General features: G+C 42.2%; 2 protein-coding genes across 2 annotated transcripts in view; one reads left to right on the top strand and one right to left on the bottom strand.

The window, feature by feature from the left end:
• ZNHIT6 (zinc finger HIT-type containing 6) overlaps window positions 1-7,147 on the top strand; it is a 37,423-nt gene extending 30,276 nt beyond the window's left edge. The window contains exons 9-10 of the mRNA XM_074876429.1: window positions 1,900-2,024; window positions 6,221-7,147. Coding sequence (XP_074732530.1) covers window positions 1,900-2,024; window positions 6,221-6,306 — 211 coding nt within the window. The 3' untranslated portion in view covers window positions 6,307-7,147. The remainder of the gene's footprint in view (window positions 1-1,899; window positions 2,025-6,220) is intronic.
• Window positions 7,148-15,904: 8,757 nt separating this feature from the next.
• Window positions 15,905-18,457, bottom strand: CCN1 (cellular communication network factor 1). The gene is made up of 5 exons (XM_074876428.1): window positions 18,343-18,457; window positions 17,995-18,211; window positions 17,303-17,650; window positions 16,953-17,155; window positions 15,905-16,844 (listed from the first exon to the last, which is right to left on the bottom strand). Exons 1-5 carry the CDS (start codon window positions 18,400-18,402, stop codon window positions 16,545-16,547), a joined length of 1,128 nt encoding a protein of 375 aa, XP_074732529.1. The 5' UTR covers window positions 18,403-18,457; the 3' UTR covers window positions 15,905-16,544.
• Window positions 18,458-18,757: the final 300 nt, after the last annotated feature.

Below are 18,757 nucleotides of genomic sequence, written 5' to 3'. Positions count from 1 at the left end.
AAAAACGAGAAGCATTAAGCTCCTTTGTTATATTCTCCCTGAAGTTTACAGCCCACATTATGCACTAAAAATTTAGCTGGTTTCTCTGTCACTGTCAACCAATAAAATTTACTTTAAAACCAAAAAAGATAAAGCTCTGACTCAGTGATCTAACACTTCAGTAATTTACTATCATAAAATAGTTTTAAGTACAAATGTTTTATCTTATGCCAAGCTGGACGCTAAAGATGTTTTGTCTAAAACATGAGATAATGGAAAGTGTATTGTGGCATGTGAATTACTTTAGCCTCTTGGTGGTAAATGTTTGCTTAACCAGAAAAGAATGTGTTGAGGTCCTTGCCAAAGGAAAGGTATTGCTATACTTTGCATTTAGAGTACTGTAAATAAAGCAGTAAATATGTTTCTGTTCATGTGTGTTAATCCACAAGTTATGAATGCATTCATTCAGTAAGAAATGTAATATACTGTTATCCCTTTTAAAGGGTTTCAGTAAGAAGAGGTCATAATTACTTTGGGTTGAGAGAAACATGAAACCAAATATTTTCATGATGATTGAAGTTGAATATGAGAGAGAAATAGTTTTTGCTCAAACTAAGTTTCCCTTAAATCCCAAGAACTCAAATCCTGTTTTACCTTCAGTATTCTTCTTGTGTGCTGACTCCTCTGATGTACTGTTCTTAATCACACATTACTGTAAATCATAAAGTTTATCATTTCCTTCACCCATCCAGTGTTGGTTTTGGCAAAAGAAAAACTGCATAATATGTTAATGATCAGAGGATGTAGAGCAGCTATGGGAAATACTCCATTTATTGCCTACAGTATATTTTGGTTTTGAACTTCATTTGCCTTCAACTGATACAATGGCTTAGTAGTAATTTAATAATGCTGATTACAGAAAGAATTGCATAACTTGGATTGCAGTGTAATAATATCAGAGCATCTGTTGGATGCTGTAGTTATAGCAAGTGAAAGCAACAGGATTTCTCTTTCAGGGGGCTTTGAAATGTCCCTTCCTTTCCCAAGAATCCCACGTCCATGTTTCCAGTTAAAGATTTGGGAGAGAATATTATAGTTCTAGGAAATAATTGTGGAGAAGATGCTCAATTTCTTTTTATTACTGTGCATTGTTTGTTACTTACCTGGCTTCACCCTCCAGGGTGAAGAGGAGCCCTTTTCTGGGAAAGGACTGCGCATCTGAGTCATGTGCCTCTTGTAGCACACACATACATGGGGATTTCTACAGGGGGTTTCTTACAGATGGTGCTGTTAGCAGAAATTTGCCTAGGCGTAAATAGGGGTGTTGTACCATCTTTTAGAAATTATTGCCCCAGTGTTCTGAGTATGAGAGCCCTTACTTCTAGAAAGGCAAAGCTCTGAGTGCTTTCACTATACCTTCACTTTAGTAGTTGTCCAGATATGCTTTTTATTTCATCTTCCCAGTACTTCACTGATAATTGAGAAGCAAACGGGATAAATAAGGTACACTACTAACCATGTAAACTAAACTTGTAGTGTTAAAGCCCATAAATAGAACATTAAGTCTTATTTTTAATTTAGAATCTGACTTTGGTAAATATATCCATTTTGATAACTCTATGTCCGCATCCAGTTGGTAAAGGTAGTCATTAAGAACTCATAAAACATATCAGTCCTTAGAGAAATCTGACTTTGATTCTCTTGTTCTTATGCTTAGATGTTAGGAGGGTTTAAAAAAGATTATGTAGTTGGATAATAAGACCGGATATGTAATTTGAATCGTGAGGTCTTCTGAACATGATAGAATCTGAAAATCCTGTGAATTGCAAGAAAGGTGTTTGTTTTGTTTTTTTCCAGAAAGTGTACATTATGTCTGTGGTAGTATTAAAATTTATAATAAACTTCCCTGTTATTTTTAAGGTACAATGAACTGGATGCCAGTAGAAGCCTCCTAGACAATTTGAAAGGCAAAGTAATAATTGAGTATCCAACGTTATTTGTGGTCTTGAAAACACTGAAGAATGACATGGTGGTTCTTGGCCAAGGTAAGCATATATTTATTTCCTGTTATGCTATACTTGGCTATTTTAGTTAAATAAACAATAATTAAGGATACACCTATTAATAATACCAGGAATGTGCAGTATGTCTTGTATTTCCCTCTGGATATAAAAGACGTCTATGAAAAAGCTGTTGTGAATGCTCTGTCTTAAAACTGCTGGCTGATGGCTTACGTCCATAAGTTGTATTGTATGTGTTTTTCCTAACTTTGTTTACTGGTGCTTGATTCTTTTTTTATATATATATTTTTAGCCATTAAGTTAAAACAACTTTGCAGACTTGTGCCAAATTTTGTATGTAGCAAAGTTTGACAGAGTTAGTTATTTCTAAAAAGTTAAGCTGTCTGCGGAAGATGAATTTTAAGTAAGCCTGCTAATCATACAAAGGAATCATTCCTCATTATTTCCCAGCATAACTCCTAACACTGGACAAATAATTCTGAATTACAGGATAGTTATTAGAAATCATGATGGCAAAGTAGCTGTTTGGGTAGGTTAAAAGCACAGTGTTATCTTTCAAAAAGTACTTAGTTGAGAGAAAACTTTAATCATGGAGTTGACTTAGAGGAGAGTCCAGGTCTAGCAGACATTTGTATTTTATTTTTGAAGTTAATGTCCATATTTCTCCCCAGTATAAATGCTTTGTGTCCCAGCTCAGCTTTCTGCAGCTGCTGATAGAGGGAATCAGTTCCCTTGTCTCTTAGTCGCCCAGCTTGTCACTTTAGTTACCAAATTCCGTACTTTTCAGTGATGGACCAGTTTGTAATTTTTACAGATTTCTGAGGAAAAGCTTTGAAATATGTTTGCAATGGCTGTTTCTCTGCGGCAACTCAATCACGGCTCTATAGGTACATAATTTCACTGAATAAATAGGAGACTGAGAATATTGTACCAGTGATACCAAACTTTCGTGGATCTTGGCTGTTCTGGCTAGATGACACTAAGTGATCCATTGGAGCAATCTGCTCTCAAAGAAATGGCATGCAAATATTTCTTGCAGTATGTACTGCAAGAGCTCAGAGTGAGACACCATGCCAGGAAATGAGTCTTCCCTGAGCACCTAGGGCCACTGATACTCGCCCTAGGATTGTATGTACATATACTGGAGTACAAAGAAACTAGATACTTTCAGTTTATCCATTATTTCTTGATCTAGGTCCCTTGCTTTTCAGTAGTAGGTATAGATTCAAATAAGTGTTGATTGTCCAACTATATTTTGAGGTTGTGCTGCAACAGCAACTAGCTGATTCTGTAGAAGGCAGAGTAGAAGGGCAAAGGGAAGAGAGAGTCAGTAATAGCTGGGGAAGTGCCGATAGCTCTGTTACAGGGCAGTGCAAGTGTGTGTCTTCAGGACGGTGACCCTCCTGTGCTGCAGGGATCATTCAGTTAGTCATCCCTGAAGCTGATATTCAAGAAACCCTGGCAGCTATTTCAGGTTTTGGGAACCATTAATTTTCTTAAATTTTTTTTAAACTGTTTCTGTAGATTCCATAAAAATCAAGTGCACAGCTCTGTGTTGAGGTGTCCTGGGTACAACATAGCAAAAGATTATAGTTAATGGGGGGGGGGGGAAGTTATTTTCACAATTTTTCTCATAATTTATTTTTGTACATCTTTTTAGTTAACATATTAATACTTCAGCCTTGAGTTTGGTTTGGACCCCGTGTTCTTGGAGCTTTTTCTGTTAAGAGTGGAAGCCTGCCACAGTAACCCCAGCTTCTTTCAGGAAAAGCATGTTCAGAACATGAATATAAAAATATGAGGGCTTTTTTTCTGCAGTTATTCCGCTTGAAGACAAAATAGCACTTTTGTTGAAGTATGGCACAATCATGTGCTCTTCTGTTGTGTGTCATCTTATAGAATAAAGGAGAAAATAAAGTATTTAGTTTGCTTTACCAGTTGCATTCACAGATAATTGCTAAGAGTGGAAATCTTGGGTTCACCTCCAGACTCTCCAGGGAGAAGTCTGTTGTAATCAGAGAGGTGCTTTAGCCCACTCCCATCTCCCAAGAGGTGACCTTTCTGCTGAGGCATCTTGTGTGTTACTTGCAGTCCAGTTTCTTCGACACGTGTGGCTTTTTGTATCAGTTGCACACTCCTAAGCCATCCATCCTGCTCTGGCTTACCCTATCTCTGTCAATACTGCCTTTCCTTTCTGCCTTCCTCCTCCATGTGCACCGGCAGGGACAGTTGTCTCGGAGCGCCTGTCTGGCTGACCTGCCCTTGGCATTCCGGGCAAACAGCTGCCGCATTGATGAGTGGATGTCTGGCAGGGTGTCTGCTGGAGCGCAGGGGCTTCAACTACCATAGCCCTCCAGGGTCTGTTTTCAAAGAGCCCAGGCTGGAAAAAGAAACAAAGTTTTGTGGGAATTTAACTGCTAAAATGAAGCTTCTTTACAGAGCAATCTCAGCTCTACCCCCTTCCCCAGAAGGAACAGAGGCAAGTTTTCATTGCCACAGCAACAGGCACGTGCTGGGGAAAGGTCACCATTCCCCCCATGATTCAAGTGACTCCCCCCAAAGACTGGGGGAGAGCTAGAGCTAGACGCCAAGAGAGACTGCTAGAATTTAATGAGGACAAAGCCTATTTCTCCTGTCCTTGTTCTCAGAAATGGCTGAAGTATTTTGGCTGAAACTTTCAAAAAAATAAGGAAAATAAGGTTTGAGGAAGGAAACTGGCACTGAAAAATTTAAACCCATTTTACATTATAAGTAAAATTTTACATTATAAGTAAACTGCAGACAGTTTTATCGTGGGAAGGACTGGGCAATCTTAATTTATAGGGAATGCTATCAACACCATAAAAATATGTTATTTTGAGTGACGACAATCTAGAATTCCTGTTAAATAAAACTTACTGTAACAGACTAAACTAAAGCTAAAATTTGTTGAGCTTCACTGTGAGTCAGAAGATTGCCACATTCTTTTATGTGATGTTTTGATGCTTGACTTGCTTACAGCAAAAAGTACAGGTGCTCTGATTTCGGCATACAAGGTCAGTCATGGCTGAAGATAGTAGGGGATTATAGAAGTTTTCACAGGACTTAGGGGCAAAAACAATCCTTACTTTGTGCATTACTCAGTACATATCTGGCATATAAATGTTAATTGATTATACACTAGATTTAATGTAGACAAAATGTGACCTCCAATGTTTCTGGGTGAAATGCTTCTATTTTCTTGAACAAATTCCATTGAAACTGTACAGGTGCACACTGTGTCCTATGTACTATTCATGTTTGCCAGCTGTAGAACTTATCTTGACAGTAACTATACTTCATCAGCTCCCTTTCAGTAACATTTCCTTAATGAAGCATCTGACACTAAATGCTCATAAACTTCTTTAAATTCATAGTTGGATCAAGCACTGAAAATAACAATGAGAGCAGAGCGTGTGTGAATCATGGGCTGACTGGCTGACTTTGCTGTAGTTTGTTTTTGTGCTGCCTGAGTGCCATCGACCAGTGGCATTTGGTGACCTCACCACAAGGTGAGCGGGGTCAGTGCTTGTTAAAGAAGGAGTCTGAGAGTGTGAGGCTGAAAACCAGTTTGGGAAATGAGTGCTTCATGATACGATCTTGGCAGAGCACAACAGCCATGTCCTAAAGCACAAGTTACAGTGCAGCTTTAACCTCATCAGCCTTAGCTCATGGATTCACACAGATTAACGCCATGTTTAGGATGCTGGAACATGTGGAAGGAGCAAGGTGCATCATCTTAATTTCCCATTTCCACTGAGAATTTCTTAATAGTTCCTCATCTTAACTGAAACGCTAATAAAGGTGTAAATGATTTGTAATTCTTTACAGTTACGATACATGTATACAGTAACCCAGAAAACAACATTTAAAACAAATAAGCCAAGTGAACAATTTGAAATTCTCAGTGGATGAAGAGGAAGAGTTTTGTGTGGGATAAATACTCTGCTTACCTACACTTGTCTGAAAGACCAACATTTAAAAACTGGAAGAAATTCTCACCTTTGTCTTGCTTTCTCCTTCAACAAGGTCCTACCTAGGGCTTTATCCCATGTTATGACACTGGTTATGTCTGATGAAATAGCTGTCCTCAGGAAAGTGTGATTAAAAGGAAAAGAAGATACAAAGCTGCCTCTGATAAAGAAACAATATTGCTGAAACTAATTGCTTGTTTGGTTTTTGTTTGTGTCCTACACCCTCAGATGCCAGTGAACCTGCAGAGAACTCGGACAGTGAAAGTTCATCCCTTTCATCTATGGAAGAAGGGGAAATTCGGGACAGTTCATGACAGTTCTTTGAGAGAAGAGGGTGGAATGAGCATTTTGTATTTTTTTTATTATTATTTAATTAAATCTTTATACAGCAGAGTTCTCAGAGGTTTGGATGGCTTCTTTCACTAAAGGCAGCACTTCCAAAGTGCCTGCTTATTTTTGGATTTAGTAATGCATATTCAGGGATGTAAATAAAGAGATTGCTGGTTCCAGAAAAAAAATGGTATTCTTAATTAATTGCAGCCTTTTGTCCATGTATCTTTAATAAATCAGAGTAACACAGATTCAAAGTTTCCAAGTTAGCTTCAACAATATATTTTTCCTTTTGCCCTGACAGCTCAGTGTCTGATTTCTGAGTTTAAATATCTGATTGCATATTTATATGTGGATTTGAGTCTTAATGCTTAAACTTACTAAAAAAACCCCACTGGTGTTTCATTAGATTAATTTTCTTTTAGAGTATTCTGTTGTCATGCTGAGCTGCTGCAAATGATCTTACTTCTGACTTTAATCTTCTGTGGTGACATTTTGGGTGCTTGGTGCAATACATTATTTTTTTTTCTTACTTGGTTGCATCTTGTTTAATGTGTTAAGGACAGGTCAAACCATGTTTTCAGAATGGCATGTTGCTGTATGTTTAACCTTCTACCCTGATCTTCTAATTTAGCGTGGGTTTTAAAATCAATAGAAATTGATACATAGAGTGTCACTAGTGCTAATATCTTGGACTTCTAAACAATGCTTAAGTTATGCATATCAGATAACTAGTTTACCAACTGAAGCCAGGTATTGTAAAGATTTACTGGAATATCAACTAAATTTACCTCCTTAAAAACAAATAAACCTTTTTAAAAAGTCCTGTACTGTATCATCTGCTGACAGTAGAAATCTGTTGTTAACTTCTGGGAAGATTTCTGTATCCCAGACCACTTACCACTGTATCTGTGGGGTCGAACTGTGCACTGTGGGCTGTGAGAGGCAGGTGGGCCCCTCTGCACACTTGCACTGGGGAGTTCTCAGGAATTAGCACAGGCGTTTGGGGTTAGTTTGCAAAGGTCTAGCTAAGTCAGCATCTGTAAAGTCTTAAGGACATGATCACTTTGTAAACAGCTCTGTGAGGTTGTTGCTGCCATTGTTGTTACCCCAGTCTGTATGTCTCCTGCTTGAGACTAACACCTTTGTGACAAAAGTTGGTGGCATGGGATGCACACTAAGCTGCCATGAAGGTGGTTTTTCAGTCCTGAGTCTTATTCCTGTTACTGCTGGCATTATAGGTGGAAAGACAACAGAAAGCAGTGACGGAACTTTTTGAGGTAACAGGAGGCTGTGGCAGCAGTATGGGAGAGGGCTCGGGCTTCCAGACTCTCAGTCCAGGCTTCAGGGCACAGGGCTGTCGGTTCCTTACCAGTCATGCTGTGGGGAGAAGATTTTTGAGCTGTTTTAGAAGTTACTTTTTTCACACCTTTGCAAATAAATGGTCATTAAAAAATTGTTTGCTGTGACATCTAGCTACTGAAGTTTGGAAAGAGTGTCAGACCTTTGTAGTCACATACTACTTTTTGTCACAGTGGTATCACATGTCCTTTCCCTTGTGTGTTTTGCAATCCCTGGTAAAACAGGGAAGTTTTTCTTCTTGCCTGGCAGTAGCCACCTGTGCTCTATTTTCTTTTTTAGTCATTGTTGGTCCTCTGCCCACCTCTTGTTTCAGTGTTTGTTTTTTTAACCCTTTTTAAAGGACCAGGATTCCTCGCTATAGGTGCTGCTTTCATATTTTTTCAGTTCAGTGAAAGTGAATAAGCTTTTCCTAATCAGTGATTACTACACGCTGACTTGGTAGCCACAAATTACTTTAAATCAGTCTTGAACTTGTTCATAATAACACCGACAAAAGAGCAGAACAGCAAAACTGCCACAGTTCATTTGCCAGAAAATGTTTCATCTGGAGTAAAAGCGTGGCATTTCTGTTAAGATTCATAGCACACAGTGGAAATGAGAGTGCTGCAAATATTAGTGTTGATCTGCATGTGTGTGTGATTAGTCTTTGGCTGAGGAACGCAGATTTGTAATTTGCATTACTTTTCTACACTCTTGGAGGTTTTCATTAATTGTATGAAAGGATTTGCCTGTGTGGGTTTTTTTTTTTTCCTTCTATAAATCTAGTTTAAACTTCCTTGTAAGTCAAATGCAACCATAATTTGTTTTTAAATGAAGATGCTGTTAAATCTATCCTTCACATTTAAATTTTTTCCTACCATAAAGAAGGTTTTAAAAAATTATTAAGTAGCATTCCTGTGGTGGTTACTAGAACTGAAATTTCCCAAACAAAGCTGGGAAGCATCTTCCAGAGTTGAATCAAATTGAGAGTAAAAGGCCTTGGTAGCATTTGCCATTCATTCCCAGGTTACTATTTACCTATTTTTATTTAAATTTGATAACAGTTATACTAGTTTGAGCAGTCATGAGTCAAATGCAAGCCAAGATGAAAATCAATTATTTTTACTCAGTTTTGCTAAACATTTTCAATTTTTGTTCATAAAAATTAATCAAAATGATGGTCTCTGGCTAAAAGCACAGCCTTACTGATGACAGGTGACCAATGAAGGTCCTGCAACAGTGGTAATTCCAATACTAATAAGGTTACTGATTTAATCAAAGTTTATGCACTCTTTGGCTGGGCAGATGGTTTTTAACACTTTCATAGGCAGTTAGGGGAAGTCTTTCTGAGTGACTTAACCCAGAACAAGCATCTTGTAATAAAATGAAGAGAGAAAATGCATCTTTAAAAGCTGTATTTTTAAATTTCTGTTCCAACACTTGAAATTCAAGACATGGAGTTAAGGCTGCATGTAAGACTTCAGTTCTGTCCATTTTGTAATCATTACATGAGGGTCCCTACAGGACTCTGCCTTGTTTCAGCACAGATGATGTCTCTGAATGAAAACTGCGTGATGCTGTTCTCATATTCATTCAACACCAGCTTGCGTTCAGGGCTTGATTTTATGCCTACTACACATTTATTTTTCTCTATAAACTACTTGTCACAGAAGGAACAAGCTATTTGTGAGTAGTGTTGTTACGGCATTTCTTTTAATGTTTAGACTTTCCAGGTTTCAAACCCTGAACCCTCACAGCATGCTTGAGCTGCAGGACCATCAGCTTACAAAGCAAAGAGTAAAGGCTTTTGTCATGAATGAACGCACTACTTAAAAAAATTAAAAGCTTAATGAAGTCATCCCTTTCACAAGCCATAAAGGACAAAAATACAGCATAGCTAAGAGCATAGCAATAGCTGAGAGGTAGGACTGAGTCAGCCATAGGAGAGAACTTGGTTCTTCTCCTTTTTTTGTATAACTTCCTGGGGGTATGAGGCATAAGCTATTGAGCTGTCCTGGATAAAGAATGTTATACCCCCTGTCAGTGTAACAACTAAGTTTTGAATGAACACATCTGAATTCTAGGTTTTACTGTAATTATCTCTGCATTAGGAATTGTTGATCCATAGAGGAAAAGAGGGTCACACCTCAAGATGTGTGGTTGTGCTAGGTCTTAGAGGCATGCTGGACCGATTTTTGTTCTTTCAGTCAAACAGTGCAGTTTTACTTTGCATTAGGAGTAAAACTGTCATGCAGAGCATGCACTCTAGTCTAAAAAAGTGCATAAATTTCCAAGTTCACCGTAGTGCTGAGAGCACCTATGTGTTGTGTATAAGCACAGCTGTGATTCAGACCTTGCACTGCCAGATACAGCTGTTCTCTATTGACATCTGTAGGAACTGAGAATGTATAACACCTTACAAGAGCAGGCTTTCAAAGAGTAAATACAGAGCTGTGATGATGTAACTTCAGGCCATATTTGGTCACAAACACTTCATTTTGCTTTCTGAAGTCCCACACTCTTTTCCTGAAAATATTTATTCTTCCTCCCTCCAAAGGAAAAAATATCTTGAATTTGTGTTTATGTTGTTGCTATGACATTAGTTAAACTGTATGCAGATGCAGGTTCTGTTAATAAGACAAAAAAAAAAAATGAACTGTGTATTTCAGTGAACAAAGATTACCCTGTGTTTGTATTAAAATGTTGCTATGGCAGTGCATATGGTTTTATTTGGTGGAAATTTGTGGTGAAATGGAAGGAAGTCACATGTATGCAAGACAAACAAGAAATGGCAGCAAAAACAACTTGAAATAAATACTGAAACTGAAAGGGAAGTTGCAGATGACATGTAAAACCAGGAAAAACAAGGATAGTTGTTTTGCTGCCTGTCTGTGATTTGATAACAGGAATGTGTTCCCACTGTGTCCTGCCTGGGTCTCAGTGACCCATCAGACAGTGACTTAGCTCTAATGATGCTTCTATTGCAAGAGCTTCTTTCCCTCATTGGCTCTGCATTTTAACATTTTTTTTGTTTTGGAAGCAAAGTTCCACTGGCTTGGCCTGATTTCACCACTGCTAACTTTTCCTGACGAAAAGCATTTCCAGGCTATCTTACTGTAGTAGGCTTTTTGGCAGGAAAAAACAATAGAGTGATAAAATATGGAAAGCCACTAGAGCCTTGCCTACCTTTGGGGCAAGGGGAAGTCTTTGTGGACTTACTGGCTGCTATTAGTGATAGAAACAGTGAGGTTTTGTTTTGTTTGGTTTTTTTAACTGGCACAGTAGTCCTCATATTTATCTAATCCTTTTGCATGAGGCTTCTTTTTGCATCAGTTGCATCAGTACAGCCGTTCATGGGGTTGCATAACAAATCAGAATGGGTTAAAAATAATCTGCCAAAGCAGCGGGGATAAAAATGAGAGAGGAGAGGGAGTCTTGATTTAGAGAACAAATTACCACACTGGGAGCTGGCTGGTTCCTGCAGGATCCTGCCTGGTGGAGAAAGCAAAAGTGGTTTTAAAATCACATTGCCACTTTCTTCCTATCATCCCAGTTCTGCTTCAAGAAGGAGGAAGAAGTGACTGTGAAAGCTGCTATTGCCTTTCCACTCCTTGCTGCAAGGTTTTCCACTGAATTGTATTGTAGCCCCAGAACTTGTCCATTTTGCCAAGAGTTCCAATAGGGAGTAGAGATATGCCCAAGTGAGGTAAAAATGAAGTTGGTGGATGAATTGTAGATATGCAGGAAAAAGAGAAATGGGTGGCGTTAAAAGCTTGCCTGAGAAGTCCCCATCACTTTCATATCTAAACTTTTCAGTGGTATCTCTTTGTTGATCTCTTTTCCTACCTCTATTTTCAGCTGTGCTTGGGCATGCATATTTATTTTAATGGGGTTGTTCCACTACAGCACAAGTATGTGCTTCTGCAGAGTAAAATATGTTTTCCCGGTTTAAGTTCTCCTTAATAGGCTTGCTGGTTTTACAGCATCAACATCTTGATGTCTGATTTTGTCAAATTCATCAACTAATTAGGATCTAACCTGGTTGGTTTGAGATGCTGAAGGAAATCAGTAGCTTCGGAGAAACTGGTGTTTGACTCAGTCAATATACTGGGCTTCTTTTGATCTGGTGTTCAACCAGGATTCTCAAAATATTGCTGGACTACACTGCTGACTGTTTAGCTGATGCTTATAATGGAGTCCCTTCATTCTTACTGAAACGCCATTCATCATGACGTTAAGCTGTTAATGTACGTGTCCTAGCTAGATTCCAATCTGGCAAATCTATGCACCCTTTAAATTTCTTGCCTGGTAAATAACAACCTTACAAAATCTTGTGTAATCTTTTCTTCCTGGACAGTTGCTACATTCCATGCCGTAAGTGGTTGTATTTCAAGACAAATAAAGTTGCTTATGTGAATGGTGCCGTGGGGTCTTTCAGGAACTTCTCCAATATAAATTGTGTATGTAGAAGTCATAGCTCTAGTTTTTCTGGGGGGGAAAAAATCATAGCATACCGGATACCATCTATTCAGTTTCTTGGTGTTTGGTCTTTACAGGATAATACAGACAGATGCTTATTGTATCATTTTGTTGGTTGAAGTCTTCTTTTACAGGATTTATATTTTCTAGACAATAAATCTCACTGCAGTTCAGTGCAGTTCAGTCATTCATGAGTTGAAATGTGTTTATAGGTATCTCCAAAGCTATTTGTAAGTTATTGCTTTCACCGTGGTACCTCCACATTTCTATGAGCTATTTTATACATGGCTGTGTAATGTGGAGAAAAAAAACCATGAAGATGAAAACAGGGACATGTCAAGATGGAAAAACAGGCTTGAGGCAGAGCAGACAATAAAACTACCCAACCTTCCCTTGCAGCGTGCTGAGCACTCTGGGCACTGCATGGAAATAGTTCCACTGATTAAACAGGAGTAAACTAAAATGCACACGTGCATCAAACTACTTTTCTGCAGGATTTTTCAGAAGGGCGAGCATTGGGCAAGAGCAAGCCTCTGCTGTGACACATTTAACTGCTTCTGGCCGAACGACGGCCTACTGCAAACTTTGTTTCAGTCCTCAAGACCTGGGGGGGATTCATTCACCTTCAATGGGCTGTAAGCACTGGAGACCCTCCCCTGGCAACCCCACTGATCCACACTGTCTCTGCCTGTTCCTGCGCAGCCCACCGGCTTCCCACCAGTAGCGGGGAGATGGGCCTGATTCCCAGATGTCCACTGGAGGGTCAGGCAGCCCGGTGGGGACTGCTCTGCCGTGGGCTCCGCAGTAATTTAGATACGGAGTGGAGAGGTTCTCACGGCTCAGCGAGGGTTAATTCATAGCTTGGCTGTCCCACTGTCGGTAAGATGTTAGCTTTTCCTCCATCTGCTGCTCATTCAGGAGAGTGAGCTAGCAGCATCCCATGAGAGAGGATTTAATGTAATCATGGAAGTCTGTTTTCTGCATATTCCTGCTTTTGTTTCCTGTGATGCAGCACTGAAGGAAGCAGAAACTTTGTCTTCACTGTGTTGCCTTCATTAGTAGGGAAGATTTTATATATAACCGTGATATTATAGTGGCTACCACCATCAAACCCTCATAAGTAAGTGCACTGAATACAAGACTACACGTTCCTTCAGTCCTGAAGTGTAGTTTGACAGATGCTCCTTTTGGCGGCAGCACCAGATTCAGCAAACTGCCCCGTGCCACCACTCGCCATCCTCGGGTGACCCCAGCACTTGCACCCGGACAGCTGGGTGGGGGGCTGGTGTGACAGATTGGAGCCGCTTAAAAATAAACATGCAAAGGACCAGGGTCAGACATGAGAGGGGAGAGGTGGGACGGCTGAAGCAGGGGCTGCTGTGGAGAGGACGGTGCTGAAACATGAGCCCACAGGCTTCAGTGGTGCTGCTGGCTCTTCTGGGGTGCCAGGGCTCCCCAGAGAAGCACGGGGGTCTCCTGGGGTCTCCCTGCTCAGAGGAGCTCCATGGGGCACAGGTGGCTTTATTTTCAGGGTTTGAACTGCTTGATGGCCTGGCATTGAAATGAGCTGACAACTTACTGCTTTGTCGTGTACGTTATCTATGATGTTCCTAACTCCTCATCTATTAGTATTCACCTTGAAGAAGGATGTGGATATCTTAGTTTTTGACCAAGAAATAAAATCATAGTTGTGCTCATTAACCTTACCTGTAAGCCCTGCTCATCACACTTAAAGGAACCTGTGCTTTTATCACTTATATTTTCATGCCTAGTATTTAGGGGTTTTTTCTGCTGGAACAACAGATATAAAGATTTCAAAGCAAGTGCAAAGATGATACACAAAAAATGACACCAATTCTTTTTATAGTATTGGGAATTGTGGATTTTAGTAGCTTTGCCATGTGATTGTGGAATGCAAAAAGTGAGGACTGTATGGATGATAATCAGTTGGTGTGAGATCCCAGCCCTCGAAGACTTGTGGTTCATTTCAGTGGGGTTCATTCCTTCTCTTTATAGCAGGATAATTTCATTTAGTATATTTTATGCTTATGTTTGCATGATCTGCTCCCGCAGCCCTTATTCTCCCAACAGTACATTTTTCTAGTGAGCAGATTACAGAACCATCCCTCTACTTGATGAAACATGGAAAGCCCAATGTGCAAGTTGTAAAATCCAGGGCCTGGGTAGAGCCACGCTTTAGGCAGGTGTTGGGAGGGCCGCTTTGATTTGTGTATGGTGTGCGTTACAGACATACAGTCTATGCACAGTATAGTTACACGTGTATGTAACTTTTCGGGGCTGTTACTTACATTGGTTTGAAGATGGGTGTTATTCAAGTATAAGTGACAGTGGGGGTGGTGGGGAATGCGCAGGCAGCTGCTGTGTGTCTGCGAGCAGTGTATGCCTCTTCCTCTCTCTGTGCAATAACCCAACATCTAAACCTGACGATTTCTCAGTGAGTGGCTGATGCAGTGAAGTGTTCTGTGCTAGATATGAGTAGAAGCCAAGCAAAAGCACTTCACTGCATTTTTACACCTTTCCTGTCAACAAATATTGTACAGACAAGTTTAGGTAGAGCAGAGACTGGTGGCCAGGTGGTGAATTCCAAAACAGCTCAAGTTTTGAATGCCTTGGGGGAAGAGAACTTGACTGAGCAGAAGAGAGATGGCTGTAATTTCTCAGGCAAAGCATTAGCTGCCAGAGATGAGCTTCTAAGATATTTGGCCATTTATTTTATTGAAATAGTTATGTCTAATAAAAAGTTGACTCTTAACCACTTTGCATCTATGTGACACTGGGTACCACCCCTTCACAATTCCAAAACCTCAAAATCGTTCTCCGTATTTTTACGAGAAGTAGCTTTATGGGAGGATGTTTTGCCAGAGAACTAACCGGTCACAAGGAGGGCAAAAAAAAAACCCCTTGTCGGTTTCCTTTCAGTCTTATCTGTAGAGCAGCTTTATGCTGACCAGAACAATACAAATGTTTGATGCTTTCTCAGATCCTCCTCTAGTTCATTTTTTAAATGTCATTTTCTTACCGCATGCCAGCTAGCTAGCTTACAACTCCCTTGGTTAGCCAGATGTCATCTGTGTCCCACAGTATGAAGTGTACTTACATATTTAAAAAGTGGGGAGGTGGGGAAAAGAGTAGCTGCTTTGCCTTTTACTCTATTGGAGAAGTACTTGAAATTCCTCACATTCTTCTCCTGTTAACAGTATGTTTACTTTTCATCACTGGGTTATTAGGATTAACAAAAGTCATTGCTTCAAGCTCATTTAATTTGAATTTAGTGAAAGCAAACTACCTCCTGCAGACTGTAGGAAACATTCTTCTGCCACAGAAATGTATTAATTTGCAAAAAGCAGCCACTGAAATATGTGAGACCTGACGACCACTTCCACCCCGATGTTCAACATCACCATGCATGCACTGCATTCTAATGAAGTACCTTATGTTGCAAATTCCAGGACAGTTTGAATAATCTGACAGTCTAATTAACATTTCAGTCTCTCTATCAAACATTTGCTTTTGCTGCCAAGCAGCTTTTTCTGTATATACTTTCTAGAGTGTGGGGTTGCAGACTGCATACACCACTTCAAAAACATCATTTACCCAAGAAATTAGACTTGGCTTTCTAGTACATTGCTGCATCTGTAGTAGAGCTTGTTTTAATTTTCAAAGAATCTAAGCTTTCACAGAAGGCTCTTGCATGTGCTGCATTTAAGTCTGTTGCCTATCAGAATGCTCTACTAAGGGTAGTTAGGTAAATATTTCTTTATTAAATGATTAATTCCATAAATAAATTCTTTTAATTCATTGAATATAAAATTAAAATCATTTACAACTTATTCCAGTATTACAGGGGCTGGAAGGGGTAAAAAAAAAAAAAACAAACTCAAAGAAAAACACAAAAAGCTACAGTTTGATAAATAAAATACTCAGCTTTAAAACAACTGATTTCTGTTTGCCATTAAACTAGTTGGTACATAATAGCTGCCACTGTGAACACCCCACAAGTGCCCACCTCAGGAAGGAATGTAACTTCCAACTTGGTTGGGAAAGGGTGGGAGAAGATGGAGGGAGGGGGAGAAGCATAGTGTTAAATTGAACAGGATAGAAGAAGTTTTCATAACCGGAACAAAACATTTATCTGATCACTTACAAACAGAAAACAGTATATAATTAGATAAGGTGCTCCAAAAAGAAGCAGTAAAGATGCTCCAGTACTATGAAGCTTTAAGTATGCTTAAATCTGTTGCATTAGTGTCCAGTTGCACAGTGCACTCTTGTAACATCTCAATGTTGCCCTCAAATGGGCAAGGCACCATTTCCGTCAAAGGTCCTTTCTCCATGGCTGATTACTTCAAAATTCTGTTTAGCATCCCACCCCCAACACAACTTAGTCCCTAAATTTGTGAATGTCATTGACTAATCTGTAGTAGGGATAAGCTTCATTTGCATGCGGACAGTTGTAGTTGCACCGGCAGGACTGGATCATCATGACGCTCTTGGTGAAGGTTTCCCCATCATCGCAGCGGAACCTGATCTTGACAGTCCTGGTCTGCTGGGGCGTACAGCACCTGCCATCCACGCAGGAGCCGCAGTACTTGGGGCGGTACTTCTTCACGCTGGAACATCCGGCGTAAGTAAACTTCACTGGGGATGGGGACTTCTTAGTCTTGGTACATTTTTTCCCCTTCTGTAAAGGAGAGGCAATGATGTTATTAGCAGGAGATTCTTCTCCAGCCTTCACCCTCTACCCAAAGCAGTTTGGAAAGAAGAGGAGCACTAAAGAGTCTGTATTTACCTTTAGGGAGGCATAGCTAGGCTGGCCACATGGCCTCACTTCACATATCCTGGTCTCTTTGATGAGCTTGCAGTCGGGATTGTCGTTGGTAACCCTTGTGGAGATGCCAGTTCCACACGTCTTTGAGCACTGGGACCAGGAGGTTGTTTGCACAATGCATTTGGGATTCTCAAAAGCTCGGCTTTGTGGCTCAGATCCAAAAACTGGAAAAGAAAAGGAGGACTTAGCCTAAATATGTCCTCTCACTGGGTTTACTTTCTTTCCACCGGGGTCTACGGAGCATGTGGCCATCCTCCCGCCTCCTCCCTCCTCCTTAACTGCCGCTGTCACACAGATTAGCCCATACTCACCAGGTAGCATTTTCAGGCCTCCTTTCACAATGGCAATTAGCTCATTGTTCCTGGTTAGCTCGCCTTCGGAATCATCCAGGCCGAACTCTTTGCTGAAGAAGCCTTCCAGCTCATCCAGCGCATCCTTGCTTTCATCGCAGACCCACTCTTCGCAGCACTGCCCGGGGACTTTGACCAGCCTGGGGCTGGGACAGCCCAGGTTCGGAAGGGAGAGCTCCTGCGGGCAGAGCGGGATGCAGCCCACAGCTCCATCTATGCACGTACACTGGTGTTTACAGTTCGGCTGGAAGCTTTCGCCGTTCTGGTAGATTTTGGAGTTGTATTCACACGGTCTGCCCTCGGACTGCGCTGCAGAGATCAACAGAGAGGGAAAGGAGGGAAGTCAGCGGCGGGAGTCGCTGGTTTAAGCGCAGGTATTTGCTGGTCTGTTAAATTCAATTTACGGCGGAGCTCCCTACAATCCCCCGGAGACGCGGGGCCAGAACAATAAGTTAGTCAGGAATCACTTTTCCTTATGTGCGTTTAGCGGAGCCCAGACATACTGAATCGCATTCCAGACTGCTGAAGTCATGTGCCTTTCTGCCAAGCTACCAACAACAAAGCATAACCATACATGGACTCGAAATTACTAAACTTCGGCACTACGGGGACCGGGGCTTTTCCCCGGGGGAGGCGGGGGGCGAGCCGCTTACCTCTGCAGATGCCCTTCAGCGCGGCGGGGCTGGCGCCGAAGTTGCACTCCAGCCCCTTGGTGTGGTCGCAGGGCTGCGCCCGGCTGCAGTCCTCGTTCAGCTGCTTGGCGCAGACCTTGCAGCAGCCGCAGCCGTCGGGCACCAGCCCCACGCCCGGGGCGCACTGCGGCACGGCCGCCGGGCACTGGCAGACGGCGGGGCAGGGCGAGCCTAGAGCCTGCGGAGCGGAGCAGAGCGGCGGCCGGTGAGCGCCGGGAGCGGAGCGGAGCCCCCCGCGCCGCCGCCTCCCTCCTCCTCCTCCTCCTCTTCCTCCCCCCGGCCCGGTCCGGGCAGCGCCGCGGCACTTACCAGGCGGGCCAGGCAGAGGAGAGCGGCTGCCAGAGCGGGGCGGGTGCCGGCGGAGCCCATGTCTATCGCCGGCGGTGCGGGAGCGGCGGACAGCTGGAGGCTGCGAGCGGGAGCGGGGCCGGCGCGGTCTGAGGCGGCGGCGGGCGCGACCGCCTTATATGGGGCGCGGGGCCGCCGCGTGCGCCGCGGCGCTGACGTCGCGCGTTCCGGGCCGCGGCCGCGTCCAGCGCTCGCGGCATCCCAGGAATGCGGCTGGCGCGCGGCGCGGCCGCCCCGCCCCGCCCCGTCTCCCGGCCCCGCGGCCGCTGGCGGCGGCCCTGCCGCGGGGGGTCCCCCCGCCCCCCGCCCTCCTCCGCCCGCCCCTGCCGGGCCCGCCGCCCGCCGGGCCCCGGCGGGGCTCCCCCGCGCGCTGCGG

Source organism: Strix uralensis, chromosome 8, assembly GCF_047716275.1.
Source record: "Strix uralensis isolate ZFMK-TIS-50842 chromosome 8, bStrUra1, whole genome shotgun sequence".
NCBI classification, from domain to species: Eukaryota; Metazoa; Chordata; class Aves; order Strigiformes; family Strigidae; genus Strix; species Strix uralensis.
This window is presented reverse-complemented; position numbering and strand designations above follow the sequence as displayed.